This window comes from Eupeodes corollae, chromosome 2, assembly GCF_945859685.1.
Source record: "Eupeodes corollae chromosome 2, idEupCoro1.1, whole genome shotgun sequence".
Taxonomy (NCBI): Eukaryota; Metazoa; Arthropoda; class Insecta; order Diptera; family Syrphidae; genus Eupeodes; species Eupeodes corollae.
In genome coordinates this window covers 151,924,551-151,939,849 of record NC_079148.1, presented here as the reverse complement: position 1 = coordinate 151,939,849, position 15,299 = coordinate 151,924,551, and the positions used below count along the sequence as shown (strand labels likewise).

Below are 15,299 nucleotides of genomic sequence, written 5' to 3'. Positions count from 1 at the left end.
GCTATAAATTTTAGTTATACAATGCTTATATCAAAAAAAGTACTAAAATGTCTATAAAATCAGCTTGTTGTCATAACAACTAAAATATAACAAAATAATTCCAATTATTTTTATGACATTCTCTTTCGAAAATCTATATATTTTTTAAATTCTTTGTTTCTTCGGCTCACGAGCTTTACTGGAGAAGCATTATTGTTTTTATTTTAATTTCAAAAAGAGAGGAGAGAAATCAAAATGACATTTACGAAATAATAATAACAATAATTTCCCTATTTAGGCTCTATTCAACCTCAAAACGCGTTTAGCTTATTATAGGACTATGCAACCTTGTATAAGTTTTATAAATAGCATTTTTGCGTTTAGAGGCATTATAGTGATTACATAACTTTATGTAGGCTCTATACAGCGTTTTTAAATAAGACTGAAGAATATAAAAAAGTTGTACTTATTCGATTCAAAAATTAAGATATGAAGTACTTTATCGAATAAATCCTAATCTGCAGTAAGAAATAAATTTCCCTAGTTTTGTACTTTTTTGACATTAGCCCTGCATAACTATACATTATAGGAAATTTTGTATAAACAAGGAGCTAAGAAATATTACATAGAGTCTATGTTACCAATTACCTATTTTTACGAATTCTCATAAATGTTTAGTTTGAAGTTTATTCAACTAGTTTTTGGATATTAACTTACAAGCATAGCAAAAGAAACAATTCGGGATTTTATTTTCCCGTCCTCCAACTGTGAACACAGCCCAATATGACATTGAATTTTCTCTTCCAAAATGTAAAAACAAACAAACTTTTTCACCCATTTTCCACTTTGACAGATTTTGGCATTTTTTCCTTTCTCATGACATTTACAAACAAAAGATACAAAAGAGAACAAATAAAAATCTGATGAATTTATGATGAACAAAAATTTCCTCGTGCAAGTCAGGTGCCTCAGTCCCTCACCCCGTCAGCCTAAAAAAGCTTCAACCAGGGGGAAGAAAATCTTTACTGATTTGTTGTTGTTCCTTCCTTCGTTCTCAGTTCTCATCATTTTCATTTATTTGTGTGGTATTGCAAAATTTTGTGAGCGTTTCGTTTTCGTGCGGATTCTGGTTCTCGTGTCTCGTCGTCGCTCGTCCGTCCTCCCAACCGTGATTCTGTGAGTTTGAGAGTTCTGTGTTTAATGTTTATCATCCTCATCCATTCGATTTCAATGGCTAATTATAAATAATTTTATTCAAACAAAAGACAGCACACAAAATACGTTCGCTTCGCACGCTAAACACACCGCGACCGAGACCGAGATCGACATCGAGACGGAGACAACAACGACGACCACGTACCACGGCGACGACGTTGACGTCGTCAACGACAGCGGGCAGTGGACAGTCTTAGCGAACAACGACAGATTCTATTTAATTCATTTGTGATCAAATTAGCAGAAAAAAGACAAAAAGAATCTCGGACTCTCGCTCGGCATCTCATCACATATCATTACATAAACCGTCGCCGTCGTTTGTTCTTTCGATCAGGGGGTAAAACGAAACTATGTACAGAAACAGCTTCAAATCCCAAGACACGATGACGCTCTAAACTAAAACAAAAGAAAAACTTAATCAAATCCTCAAAAAAAAGAAGAAAATTCACATAAAAATAGAAACAACATCAAGAAAAGTTCAGGAACTACCCGTAAATCAGGTAACAAACACACGACATACAAACAACACACAAAGCGACAACAACAGGACAAGGACAACTTGCTCAATTCTTCCTTTTCGATTCGAGGTGAGTTATTAGTTATGTCGTCATGCTGTGAGAAAAGAGTTGAAACAAAATTATTGATTTTTTCATTCAGAAATCAGAAATCACCAAAAGAGTCAACAGTAAAACAGCAAAACAGTCAACAGTCAACAGCAGCAAAAGTGTGATAGATCCAATGAAACTATTCCATTCTTGAGTTTTCCCTCGGAGATGATAATGATGATGCAAATAAATAAAACGATTGAGAATCTCGCACTCGCACTTGCAACCAAATCAACATGAAGACCAAAACGTTGCACCATCAAGGTCTCTTCGATTTGGGTTAACTTTTGAGATCCGACAAAGAAAAACAGAGAATCAACATTCAACAATCAAGTCAAGTTCGAGGAGGGCCAAGTGATATACACGGATTGTGGGTGGTGTGGTTCCGTGTGGTTCGGTGTGGTGTGGTGTTTCTATCTGCGTGTTTCCGTGAGCGGTGTGTGTTTCGGTTGAAGGTTGCATAGAAACGCTTCTTTATACAATTTGTTCTTGTTTGTACATTCATAGAATAGCGTAACTTAGCTCGGCTTCTCTCGTCTCGAATTGTCGCGAACACCTCCCCTTGCCATTCTAAGGTCTCTATCGAATCTTGTATATTTTTCTTCTCTAGTCAACAATCTCGTGATATTTACTCTCATTAGTGTAGAATTATTCTAGTCGCCGCCGCTACCGTCGCCGCAGCCATCGACCGCGACGATAGCGACAACTCTGACGTTGACGACCTTAACGACGACGTTCCGACGCCCTTAAGTTAAAGCAGTAGAAGTAAAACCTCAGTCACACAATCAGCTGTGGGAATTTTATTTGTCTTGCTTTTGATTTAGATTTAGTTTGTTTTAAGTGATGATGGATCGTGTTAGCAGTGAGGAACGTATCACTGCTAGCCCCAAATCCAGCAAAGGGAGCAGCAATATCTTCAGTGGATTATGGCCAAAGCGATCGACCAAAGTCGAACCCCATCCGGTGCTGGACAAGCGTGATGCGAACCATTTGAGCGTCGACGATGCGAGCACAGTGCCACATGATGTTTCCTTTGCCAAGTGCTCGCCCGAAAAACTCGGTAACCGCAGCAACAACATCCACAACAACAACAACAACAACAATAATGATACCAATGCAATAACTAGTGTTAAACGTAGAATTAAAAACCGTCCACTTAGGAATAAGTCGAGTCGAGGCAGTTCGTCGAGCCACAGCGCCGATCACAATCGATTTAGCCATCAATTCAGTTTGTGTTGCAAAGTCGATCGGAAGCCGATGACACCGCCGGTGAGTGTGCGTTATAATTCACTGCCAGATGCGGGTTGTTTGAAGCGCGACAATCTCACTCTGAATCTCGATGCGAATGCAATGGCAGCAGAGCCCATTTCGGAGTGTAATAGTGCCCCAGAGACGCCGATGAACGGGAAGCTCATGCAGTCGTTCAACAATTCACACAGTTCTCCGTCGAATTCTTCGGTGAAGAGTACGCAGAGTGAGTGTAATGTTCCTCGGTCGATTGCTATAACTGCGTGTAGATCACGACTCAGGTTGAAGCTACTTCCTCCTGGAAAGGAGCTGGTTAATGAAGTGCAACACATGTCCTCGCCAAATATCTCAACACAGCCTGAGGTGGGAGCAGCGGAGGATGTTTCGGATGGAGTGCGCTCGTGGTCGCACGATAATATCCCCCTCCAAAGGATGGAAAAGCAACAGCAACAAATGCAGCAGCAGGGAGGAGGTAGTGGGTCAGGACTAGCCCGGCAGGCTCTGATGGCTGCCCAGGTTCTGAGTTTGATTCCAACAGAGAAAGCTAGAGATAGGTTTGATAAATGACATTTTTCTTTTTAATAATCTGAAAGAGTTTGATTTAAAAATGCATTTTCTTTGCTTCTAGGAGTTATTTGGATGGACGATTGGGTTCGTCAACACTCCTGGGTCCAAGTGAACTGGAACGAGTGCTGCCACACAAAGAAGTCACTATTTTTGTTGGCACATGGAACATGAACGGCCAGAGTCCACCCAAGTAAGTTTAAAAAACCATTTGGATGTTTTATTTTGGCCTGAGTGACTAATTTATTGAGAGAACATCTGCTAATTTTTATTTTATATACAATTGCTCAATCTGTGAGGTCATGCATTCACAATAAATTTTGTCATGATACAATATTTACACTAGACAAAGAGTTGTTTAAATAAGTGACGTACAAACATAGGTGTAGTGTATAAAATTAAATTTATATTTATTTAATTAATCAAGTCAAATAATATGCAAATATAATGAATAAAACCTACATGAATTTTGTTAGGATAGAGTTTTTGTAGTCTCTGTCTTTTTGTTTGCTTTCTGTGGGTTGTTTTTATTTGTATTTATATTTTTGGTTACTTCTAGATTTTAATTGACAAGTTAATTTCTTTTTCTTGATATAGTAAAAGATCGTGATTAGTAAGAGTTTTTATTTTATATTTTTTTCTTAAAAAGTTAATTACTTACGTCATGAATGTCAGGTTTGGTTATAGCTTCTAAGCAGATGCAGTGATTCTGTATACTTTATTACTTCCCACTTAAATAATGTTTAATTCATTAGATTCAGATTGAGATTTCATTTTAAGTTTGCCGTCAATTAAATGTTTTTTTTTCAATAATATATCGTAATATTTTGAATCTGTTGTTACAATGGAAGAATGGACATTTTCGCCCCTTTGTGCTACCACTTTTAGAGATATCTCGCCATATGGTATATTTTTGTGTATGGGCAAAAATCTGTATCTTATGTAGGACAAGATATGAACTAGTCCTTTAGAAACTTAATACATTCTTTTCTACAGTATTCAAAAATAAGCTTTTTAAAGTGATTGGTGATAATAGCATAATTTATTCAATGTGACTACGTAGTCAAAATTCAACAGCTTTGTGAATGCAAAATTGGTTTTGACGTTTCAAATTCAGCTGCTCGGTAAGGACATTAGAATGCAAAATATACAAATATAAATCAATCATATTATATCCTCTATTTGGTTTTATTGAATTTAAAAGGAACAAAAACTATTTAGAGTTCTGAAAAATGTTTCTTATTTTATGTATATTTCATTAATATGACAGTTCCGGATTGACTAGCTTTGTAGTGCAATTTTGCATTCACAAAGCTAGTTGAATTTTGACTACGTAGTCACTAACTTTGTGAATGCGCCCATGTACTTTGTAGCCAAAATTTGTACACTATGTCGGGAGAAATTTCAACTACTATTATAGTTAGATTTAGCCAATCAGAATCTCTTAACTGGCTACGTAGCCACTAGCTTTGTGAATGCGACCATTATCCCGGAAATAGTGAACCACATACACTGCCCAAAGACCGATTATCGCCCCATATTCTTCCTGTCCTTGGAGCTTAATATCAGCCAATCAAATAAAACATTTGAAATTAACTTTTGTTTCGGTACGATCTCAATAAATAACATTTCAACAGAATTTTAAAGAAGACAAATCATCTTTTTTTCCGGACATTTGATTAGAAGCCTCACTTGAAAATATCAAATAACATAAGAAAGGGGGCAGAGAATACTTCCAAGTTTTTTTTTTAATTTTGATTCCTTACATTTACTACTTATTCCTGTCTAAATTATTAATGTTTTGTACCACCACAATTAACTATGACCTCGTACATCCTGTTTGGTAAAGAATCATATAATTTCTTTAAATAGTCCAGAGAAATAGTCTGCCATGTACTTTTTATTCCTTCAATGAGAATCGCTTCAGTTGGATATTGCCTTTCAGACTCGTATACCTTGAAACCCCCAAACAGTTTATATTATGTTAACGTCGGGCAAGTATGGCGGCCATTTCAGTAAGGGTACTTTTTGGAGTGCAATCCAATACTTTACGCCCTTAGAGGTGTGGATAGGGAAGTTATCGTGTTGGAACTTCCATTATAAGGGACAAAAAATATCCTTGATTGCAGGGAACTGCGTTCTTTTAGTACACCATTGTATGCTGTGGCATTCAAACGAGGAGTAAGAAATTCCCCATAAAATGACAAAGTATGCTCTTCCTTTCGAAGATCATGAAAGTAGTAAGCATAACCATCAGATCCGTTGAAATTAAATTTTTTCTCGTCTGAAAAGATAACAAGCTGCCACTCCTTCGTATAGGACATATGCGCTCTGCGGAAATCGAGGCGCTGTTCGAAGTTGGTTAAGAAGTGTTTATTTTTTTTTTATTTTTAGGCGCTTTAAATGTTCAGCATTGGAAATAATTTTTTGCACAGTCCGCACGCACCGGTTTTTTTCTTTAATCTTGGCTGCAGAGTAGTGGGAATTGGATCAAAATAATTCGCTAATCATCTGCTTCAATTAACGATTTTGCTTTCCCGATTTTTATTAAGTTTAATTGAAAATTTTTCAAAATAAACTAATACATAATAACTTAAAAAAGAAAAACACGACAACTTACATGCAAAAATTACTATAAAAGCGTAGAGGTGCTAATCGGCTGTCGCAAAAAATACATTTGACACAATAAAGCAAAGCAAAATAACGGTTCATTTCCAGACCTCTAGTTTTTTTAGAGAAAGAGTAAAAAAAGGAGAATAAAAAAAAATGATTGACCATCATACATATACCGCGTTTACAAGGAGAATTGAATTCGAATTGAATCAGGATTTAGCGCCGTATAGACCTGGATCGGATGAAATAGGATTACTCGATCCAATCCCACTGAAAGATTTGAATCGAATCGAAAATTTGTTCGTAAACCTGAATCGGCGAATGGAGTTATTGGTGTGCGAGGTTTTGCTTGTGTGTGCGATAAGTTTATTCCCTCTTGTTAGTTCTAAGCAGAAATACTCCATTTAAATAAAGTATTTTTGGTTCTAAGCTTAATTTAATTTAAATTGAGAGCATTGTTATAATATTTGAAATTTATTTGAAAGTTATTCACTTAGCAGCACGCACACAAATAAACCCAAATGTCATTTCGATTCCATTTAAATTCGATTCCTCGATCCAGTGCCACCATATACCTGCATCGAAATTTCAATTCGATTCGATTCCTCAATCTCCTCTTGTAACCAGGGGTGGAATCGGCTAAGGTGATTTTTGATTGTCACCTTTATGATCATAAAAAGTGATCAAACTATTTTTGCGTCTGTGTAAGGTGATCACCAAATTTTGGTAAGAATTTGGTATCACTTTAAAAGAAATTCACTGACGTTTGTTACAATTTCAGTGGTTGTATTCAAAAACCGATCTGAAGCTATCCGGATAAGTTTTGTGTTGTTGTAAATCTATATATTATATATATATATTTTCTATTGAAATATATATGCTCATTTTCCGAGGGGCGGAGAATCATAATATGACTCCCTTCGATGCAGCCGATTACTAGGAAACAAATAATAGAATAAAAAACAAGTAATAAAATTAGTTTATTTTTACTAAGATACAAAATCCTACCTCCAGCAATTTGGAATTTTTCGTAGAAGAACATTTTTGTTGCTTCTGAAGCCGATTGATTAAATTTGATTGTAAATGGGCACAATTTTCTCTGTATTTGTTTTATGGTCAAAGAAATAACCTCACAAACAGTACTTTGGCCCATTGGAGCTGACCAGTCAGCGCCAACTTGCCTTTGGCAACCACCACCTCCAAGAAAATTTAAAGTCACGGCTAATCGAAGAATAGGAGGAATGTGTGTTGACCGCATTGCAGCTGACAAATCCAGAAGCGTTAGGATATGTAAAAATGTTTCCTTATTCAATCGAAAGTTTTTAAAGAATCTATTTAATTCAGAATATTAATTATAATAAAAAAAAACAAGTTATAATAAATAGGTATTTATATGTGAACAAATATATAGCACATGCATATGCGTACCTACTTTGGACTTGGAAGATGAAGAATGTTTATTTTATTGCGGAGGTTAATATTCAAGAGCCGGACATTTCTATTATGAATCATATTTTCATTTTCAGAAGGTAAAATCAAAGGCACAAACACATTCATATTGTCTTGAAATTTCAGCAACTAAAAATAAAAATCAATTTCCAATGAAAGTGACAACTAAAGAGCTGTCACCAGAAAAAGTCACCAAATCGTGATTGTCACCGGTGACTATCACCTTACACAGACCGAATTTGTTGATTGTGACTGTCACCTACCACAAATCACCTTACCCGATTCCACCCCAGGGTTATATTAATCGATCCTAGTTATTTGCATTTACACTGAAAGATTAGAGGGGGTGCTAATCGGTTGTCGGGCAGTGAATATAATAACAATTGATACTTTATTTCTAACTGGGAAGGCATATTGTAAAAGCAACAATCTTAATTGGTGAAGTCAAGGGGGACAATGTTTCTTAACCACGCTTCTCAACCATACCCAATAACTTCACATAAAGTTTCTAACGCATGCAATTCTCATTAAATGCCGCGTTTTCAATGACTATTAACACACAGCGGAGTCAAACTTTAAAAGTAGCAATTATAGATTTGGACACGCCATGTTTTTCCCACAGCCAGTTCTACTTGACTTTCTCACGCATTTCTAAATCTCGAAGTATGTACATATGTTTATGTTTATAGGAGAATAGCTATGTGTAAGTGTATTCTCACAAATAATAGAATTTTTTAATACTTGTTAGCTAAATCATTATCAAAAACACTGTATTTTATACTTTCAAGACTAAACGACAAAACTAATTTTGATGAAGTTTACGTAGTATAAAAATAGTTGGGAGCTTTAAGAGAATCACCATGTTTTCTATTATGCACAACCCAATGTCTCTATCTGCGAGCTGAATAATCCTATTACTCGACTTGAGCTTAAAACTACTCTGAGTAAAATGAAAAATAATAAGGCTCCTGGCATAGATGGCATTCCGGTTGAATTCTACAAGAATAGTACGGAACCGTTTAAAAATCACCTTTTGGCATAATTCAACAAACTTTATGAAAATTATTTTGTTCAAAACAGTTTCAACAAATCGGTTCTATTCGCAATCTGCAATCAGCCAGAGAACTAAAGAGGAATCTCGATTCTCAACTCGCTAAGAAAGATTCTAACTTCAATTCTTTATGAAAGTTTGACGGAATGGGTTAAGAACAGCAACCGACTAACCATGTTCCAGGCAGGGTTTCGGGTTTCTCAACGCAAGATTATATATTCGCTCTGACGAGTATTTCCAGGAGATCGATTGAGCAGAAAAAGAAATGATATGCCTGTTTTGTGCATTTTAAAGCAGCCTTTGACAAGGTTAATAGAAATGCCTTGATGTACGTAAATTCTTAATATTTTATTTCAACTTTCTTGCCTCATCTACTGCATCAGTGTGGGACTGAACTAAATTATCTGAATGGTTTGAAACAGCATCAGGTGTCCCCCAAGAGTGTATATTAAACCCGATATTATTTGCCTTGTTTATTGATGACGTTTGTGATGTACTTCCGTTTGGAATACTCTTTGCCGGTATACAAATCAGAGTATTGGTCTACGCCGACGATTTAGTTTAACTGGCTGACAATCCATCTACCTTTCAGCTGCATATCAACAAACTTAATATATTTTGTGAATCCTGAGGTCTGCATTAATACAAACAAGACAAAAGTAATGATTTTTGAACCACGTCAGAGAAGAAGACTCGCAGAAGAAAACTGATCACTAAGCAACGCACCTCGCTTTCATTATTTCAAATATCTTGGAGTTTTGCTGTCTTACAATCCAAATATCGTGTTTTTCAAGCAACTGTGAACTGCTGCTGAAATGTGTACAGGAACCTCAACCACCAAATAACATCACAGGCTAATTATTTCAGTAACAGGTTTTCTTCTGAGGCTTTTAGTTACATAATTTAGAGCTCGAGTCAAAGTACTGAATCTTAACTCTATGCCGCATCGAGCTGATCTTCCACAAATCTATAGCCTTTGTAACACCGAAGAACCAGAAGACATTACAGAGTTATTTGCATCGTGTCCTCTACTCCAAGTGATTCGACAGCTGTATTTCTAACTGAGTTTTTTTCCCCCAACTCGGCTCTATAAAATCCTTAATGGAGATTTTGGAAGGTCAACTATCTTTAGATACTGCTGACATGCTCTAAATTACCGTGAAAGTTCTCCATAACTCTACAATCAGTTATTGCAATTGAATGTTCAAACAAAGTTTTCTAATTACTATTTTGTGTTTCAAACATTTTTTTTTATTTCAAAATCATCTCAAAATTGTTGTAAAGAAAAATAATTGTTAATAATTTATATATTAAAATAATGCAATGCATTGGAAATAAGGTTAAGGATTTAAAAGTGGATTTTAGAAAAACTTTAGTACTTAACGTTGTTGACCATGTATTAAAATCACTTTATTTTGTTTATGGCTTTCGAAAAAAAAATGTCACACCTTTGGAACTTAATCCTAAGAATTCATATGCCCATTTTCATTTTTTTATTTTCAGTATTTAGGATCAAAGATATTATTTTGTTAATCATAGCCTTTACACCTGGTTAGAATACCGTTGACACTTGAACAACAGGGCTGTCTTAGTTTTTCTTGAGTTAATTTATTGACCAATTTGTGTGTTTCTTTTCTTTTAATTTGAGGCACAATTCTAATTTACTTGCTTTAAGCTTCGATTCAAAATATGTTGTAATCTTTTTTTTTTTAATAAATTGCCAATCCTTGTAGAGAATTCAATCTAGTTTTCGAAACCAATCTTGGATTTTCTGAACAATTATTACTAGTTGCTCAGATATTGATAAAAAAAGACAAAAGGATCTTTTTCCATTCGAATGCCGATTTCTCAGTTATTGAAATGCTTGTATTGATGATTAAAAAACAAAATTAATTTTAATTCATCCTCAAATTTTTTCAAGACTATTCTGTGTTCCACCAAACACTCAAAAAGCCACATATTCCTGTGTTTTTGTTTTGCAAATTCATGCTTGCAGGTTGCGCTGAGAGATAATGGCGATATGAGCCTTGTTTTGTAGATACAAAAAAACATATCAAGTGAAAAGCTTTGTTCCTCTGAAACTATGTGTGTACATGGAAATACTGTCACCTTTGAAGTTAAATAATTTAAGCGATTAAGCAAAAATTACACATTCATCGAGTGGACCCTCTGACTTTCCTATTCTAAAAATAAGTGTACCTAACCTGATCTAAACTAATGATTTATGTTTAAGTACAGTAGTTAAAATACTATCAAACAGCCTTAAAATAATGTTAAGTATTTGTATCATTAAATGAGTCTTTAAAAGTATATAAATGGAAGTAAGGTTTTTTTTTCGACTTCTACCAGATACTCCCTCCCGAAAGTGGAATGTTTGTGGAATTTCGTTTGAATGCTTAATTTTTATTTAGAACCAATAATAATAAACTCACAGATGATGGTAAAAGGAAGTTCTTTGTAAGAAAATTGACTTTCCTTAAAAAAGACCATTACTTTTCATAGGGCGAATTTAAAGTCTTAACTTTGATTCCATCTGATCAAACATAAAAAATACTAAGCTTGTAAATTTGTTTTTAATTTGTATCTTTCTTTTGTCTCTATCACTGCACTGCCACTTGATCTTTCAAGACTCATGCAAATGATGACAAGTTATTATCAAACCATTAAGAAAAAAACAAATAAAATCAACTTCGGTTTAAAATTAAATTGTAAAACAATCTATCAACTTAATTTCCATTTCCATATTTTACGTTGTTATAAAATTACTTCGAAAACATTAGTTGGGTCTGTATTAAATTGTGCCCTATTAATGTTGGGACCCAGTCATTGCGATAACCGACCGTGAGCATGAGCGTCAATGTACTAATCCCCGCAATTTTCGTTGATGATTCAATTGTACATGAACTTCCATTAAAAATATCCCCTAACTCAATAACCATAATAAAAAACAGGTCAAAAAAGATATAAATCATATGATTGGTAAAAGCAGGGATCTTTGTGAATATTCCTTATTGAGGTTTGAAAACAAAATCATAAATATTTAACGACAACGTTAAATTGCCCAATCGTACACTTGGACGTATTTTATAACTTTATTGTATCCCCTTTTTTTGCTCATTGGCTTGTGCGAAATATTTTTAAGAATAAAAACGTTTCTCATTTGTTATAAAAATCTTATACTTTCGGTATAATTATTTTCTTTTTCTTGTTCCTCATACAATTTTTTTGTATACTTATTTTCCAAAATTTATAAATAATTTTTAACTTCCAGACAAATGAATGATTTTGTTCTTCCTGCGACCATGGAAAATGTCCCCGACATCGTTGCTGTCGGCACTCAAGAAACTTGTCCCGAACGTGTTGAATGGGAAGTGACATTACAAGAAACCCTCGGACCATCTCACGTGCTCTTTCATTCGACCACTCTAGGAACCCTCCATCTTGCCATTTTCATGCGACGTGATTTAATTTGGTATTGTTCAGCACCCGAAGATGCCAGTATGTCAGTACGGCCTGGAACTGCTTTTCGCACAAAAGGAGCAATAGCTATATCGTTTTGTTTATTCGGAACCTCCATGCTTTTTGTTACATCCCACCTGACGGCTCATCAACAAAAAGTCAAAGAACGGGTGTCGGATGTTAAGAGAATTATTCATGCCCTAGATTTGCCAAAAAACCTTCAATTACGACATAAGAACAAAGATGTCACCCAAAATTTCGATAATGTCTTTTGGTGTGGTGATCTCAACTTCAGATTAGGTGAACCTCGAGAGAAGCTATTGGAATGGATTCAGAATACAAAATTCCCGCTGCCATCACACTTGCCACATGGTTATATGCACACAGATCAGTTGTCGTCGGTTTTGGCCGATGGAGCTGCATTTCGGGGATTCATGGAAGCCAATATTACATTTCCGCCAACTTATAAGGTGAATTTTTTGGCTTTAAGTGCTTCTGCTGTAATTTTATAACTCACTTAATTTGTTTTTGTTTTCACAGTACGATCCAGGTACTCAACAGTTTGATACGTCAAGTAAACAGCGAGCTCCAGCTTACACCGATCGCATCCTGTATAAATTTCGACAGACCCAGGGCCTTGCAATTCGTAGATCGAGTAATTTTGCAGCAGCAGCTGGACAACCAGCAGCCTTGGTGGAGTGTCTGTCTTATGACTCAGTGCCTTCGATAACATCGTCGGACCATAAACCTGTTTGGGCTCTCTTCAAGACCTCCATTCGTGCCGGAACTGATTCGTAAGTTTAAAAATATAATATTATTATAGAAGAATCAAATTTTTAAAAATATCTTTGGGTTTCTTCTTTTATAGCATTCCACTTGCAGCTGGGTTATTCAATCGTGATATCTATATTCAGGGAATGAAGCGTCGTCTCAACAACCAGTATACTGGTTCCTCTGCTGTCTGTTCAGTACAATAATTTCCTCTAGCCACATCTATCAATCTATCTATAAAAAGGAAAACCCCTTAACCTAGATGTAGTGCATATCTTTAGTCAAAATGGCATTCTTATATCAAACCTACGGGACAAACTTATGTAGAATCTTTTTTCATATTTTGTTTTCCGTTCATTTTCTAGTCGTATACGTTACTTAAAGTTTCGTACGGTTGTGTGCTTTAATGAATAGGCCTTAAGTCACCTTAGCGATGGCTATAAATAAATAGTAGACTATCTCTCTTTTGATTGTTAGTTCCAATAATTAGATAAATATAAATTTATGTTTATATACTTTAAATAAGAATCTAAAAATAATAATAAATACCTATTTGCAGAATCTCTCTGTGACAATGTTAAGATTTTATTTAAAATAAGTTAATTCGTAAAAATCTATAAATTTAATTCTAGTTAGTAAAAATTATTCTTAGATAACGAAAAGACACAAACTAAAAGTATGTTTTCTGCGCTTTAGATTTAAGATTGTTCGCTAAATCCAAAAACAAAAACAAAAAAAAACATAAACTTAAAAACAAAACAACGCTTCTTTTTTTACAATTCTGTGGTAAATATAAAATTTAACGTTTTAAACGTTAAAACAAAAACTCCTGGTTCGCACGAATTAAAAAATAGTTTTATATAATTTAATATAATTTAGTTTTGTAATTTTGTTATTTTGTTTTGTAAAAAGAAAAAAAAAAAAAGAAATACAAATTTCTCGAATTTTATTATTTACAATTTGTTGTTTGTTGATGTTTAGTTTTTAATAACTTAACTTTTGTGATTTTATTACTTAATTTATTTATTTTTTAAAAACATACCTAAATGTTTAAATAAACAGAAATCAGTTTACTTTTTCATAAAAATGTATTTTTGTTTGTACTTAAAAAAAAGGAATCAAAAAGCTTAAAAGTCTCACACCTTCCATATCCTTATTCCAATGTCACGTTTAACGTATATACGTACATATTTTGTAAAAAATAATTTCGTTCATCGAAACTGCCTATACCGAACTTAATAACATCGAAAAACCAATTTAAACACAAAAGAACAGAAACCACTTCCACATCACCTATCTCACTAACTTGCAGCTGCTGCTGCTGCTGATGGTGGTGGTAGTGGTGGTGGTCCTGGTGCTGATGCTGGAGCTGGTGCTTCTGTTCCACTTAACCTTCTCCAAAGAAAAATGATTGTGCTGGTGCAATTGTGATTGCGTGCTTACTCGCTTCATTTTGTGGCATTTAACTTCTCTACCCACACTCTTTAGGAATTGTTGTAGGGTATACTACCTAATATGTATCAACTAGGTCCTAGAGGAAAAGAGGACTTGCAAAAATATTAAGTCGAAACCCTTTCTTTTGCGACTCTCCATTCACTCCTCCTTCTCTCCCCTTCTCTTTCGATGTCGATTGAAAAATGAAAATCAAAGAAATTGTGCACTGACACTCGTCCTAGACCAGCACCCGACACACCACCAAACACATTTACTCTAAGCTTTCTCTCTTTAGCTATTATCCGACCTAAAATCACCGGTGTCAGCAGCTGGTGGTTTGGTTTGGCTTTGGCTTTCCGGTTCGTCGTTCGTATATTAACCGGGATAATCACCCATGTAGGCATATTCAAGCATATTTTTATGTAGATATGCATAAAAGTGTACATATTGGTATATATATAGAAATAGGTCCTGGCAAATTGGTATTGAGGATCCGAAGCCTTGTATATGTATAAGCACCTACGCTTTAAAGTATCATAGGCATTCGGAAGTACTTCATATGAACCGCATATATGAATGTTCTCATATAGTATATGGAGGAACAGAAAATGGCTAAGAGAAGGGTAAACGCATGGCTGGATTTGATATTGAAGGGGTTTTATATGAAATTAAAAATAGATAAAATAGAATTTAATATCGAAAATGGGCTTTTTGTAGAATTTTCGAAAATTCGGTGTTTTAAAAATTTAAATGGTCAACTAGGAACTTAATAATTTAGGACGAAAAAACCCTTAATAATTTTTTACTACATTCCTTTAATTGAACGAATTCATAACTCCGACAATCTTAAATCGATTTACTTGATGTTTTGAATATATCTTGAAAAAAAAAATCATTGTCTTTGGCAAAAA

The 15,299-nt window shown here is 34.7% G+C and overlaps 1 protein-coding gene and 1 long non-coding RNA gene across 2 annotated transcripts; one reads left to right on the top strand and one right to left on the bottom strand.

Annotated features, from left to right (window-relative positions):
- Window positions 1-1,456: 1,456 nt before the first annotated feature.
- LOC129945729 (uncharacterized) lies at window positions 1,457-2,006 on the bottom strand. Its single transcript, XR_008781512.1, has 3 exons — window positions 1,866-2,006; window positions 1,644-1,806; window positions 1,457-1,590 (listed from the first exon to the last, which is right to left on the bottom strand). It is a non-coding gene; the product is annotated as an uncharacterized LOC129945729 (long non-coding RNA).
- Window positions 2,007-2,220: 214 nt separating this feature from the next.
- LOC129945728 (inositol polyphosphate 5-phosphatase E) lies at window positions 2,221-13,188 on the top strand. The gene is made up of 5 exons (XM_056055599.1): window positions 2,221-3,601; window positions 3,676-3,804; window positions 11,996-12,653; window positions 12,724-12,977; window positions 13,052-13,188. Exons 1-5 carry the CDS (start codon window positions 2,643-2,645, stop codon window positions 13,158-13,160), a joined length of 2,109 nt encoding a protein of 702 aa, XP_055911574.1. The 5' UTR covers window positions 2,221-2,642; the 3' UTR covers window positions 13,161-13,188.
- The last annotated feature ends 2,111 nt before the right edge of the window (window positions 13,189-15,299 follow it).

Bases quoted from the DNA above. Each gene is read 5' to 3' on its own strand.
- LOC129945728 (XM_056055599.1), top strand. From the start codon at position 2,643: ATGATGGATCGTGTTAGCAGTGAGGAACGTATCACTGCTAGCCCCAAA. The intron at 12,654-12,723 runs GTGAATTTTTTG...TTGTTTTCACAG, and splicing joins CATTTCCGCCAACTTATAAG to TACGATCCAGGTACTCAACA. The intron at 12,978-13,051 runs GTAAGTTTAAAA...CTTCTTTTATAG, and splicing joins ATTCGTGCCGGAACTGATTC to CATTCCACTTGCAGCTGGGT.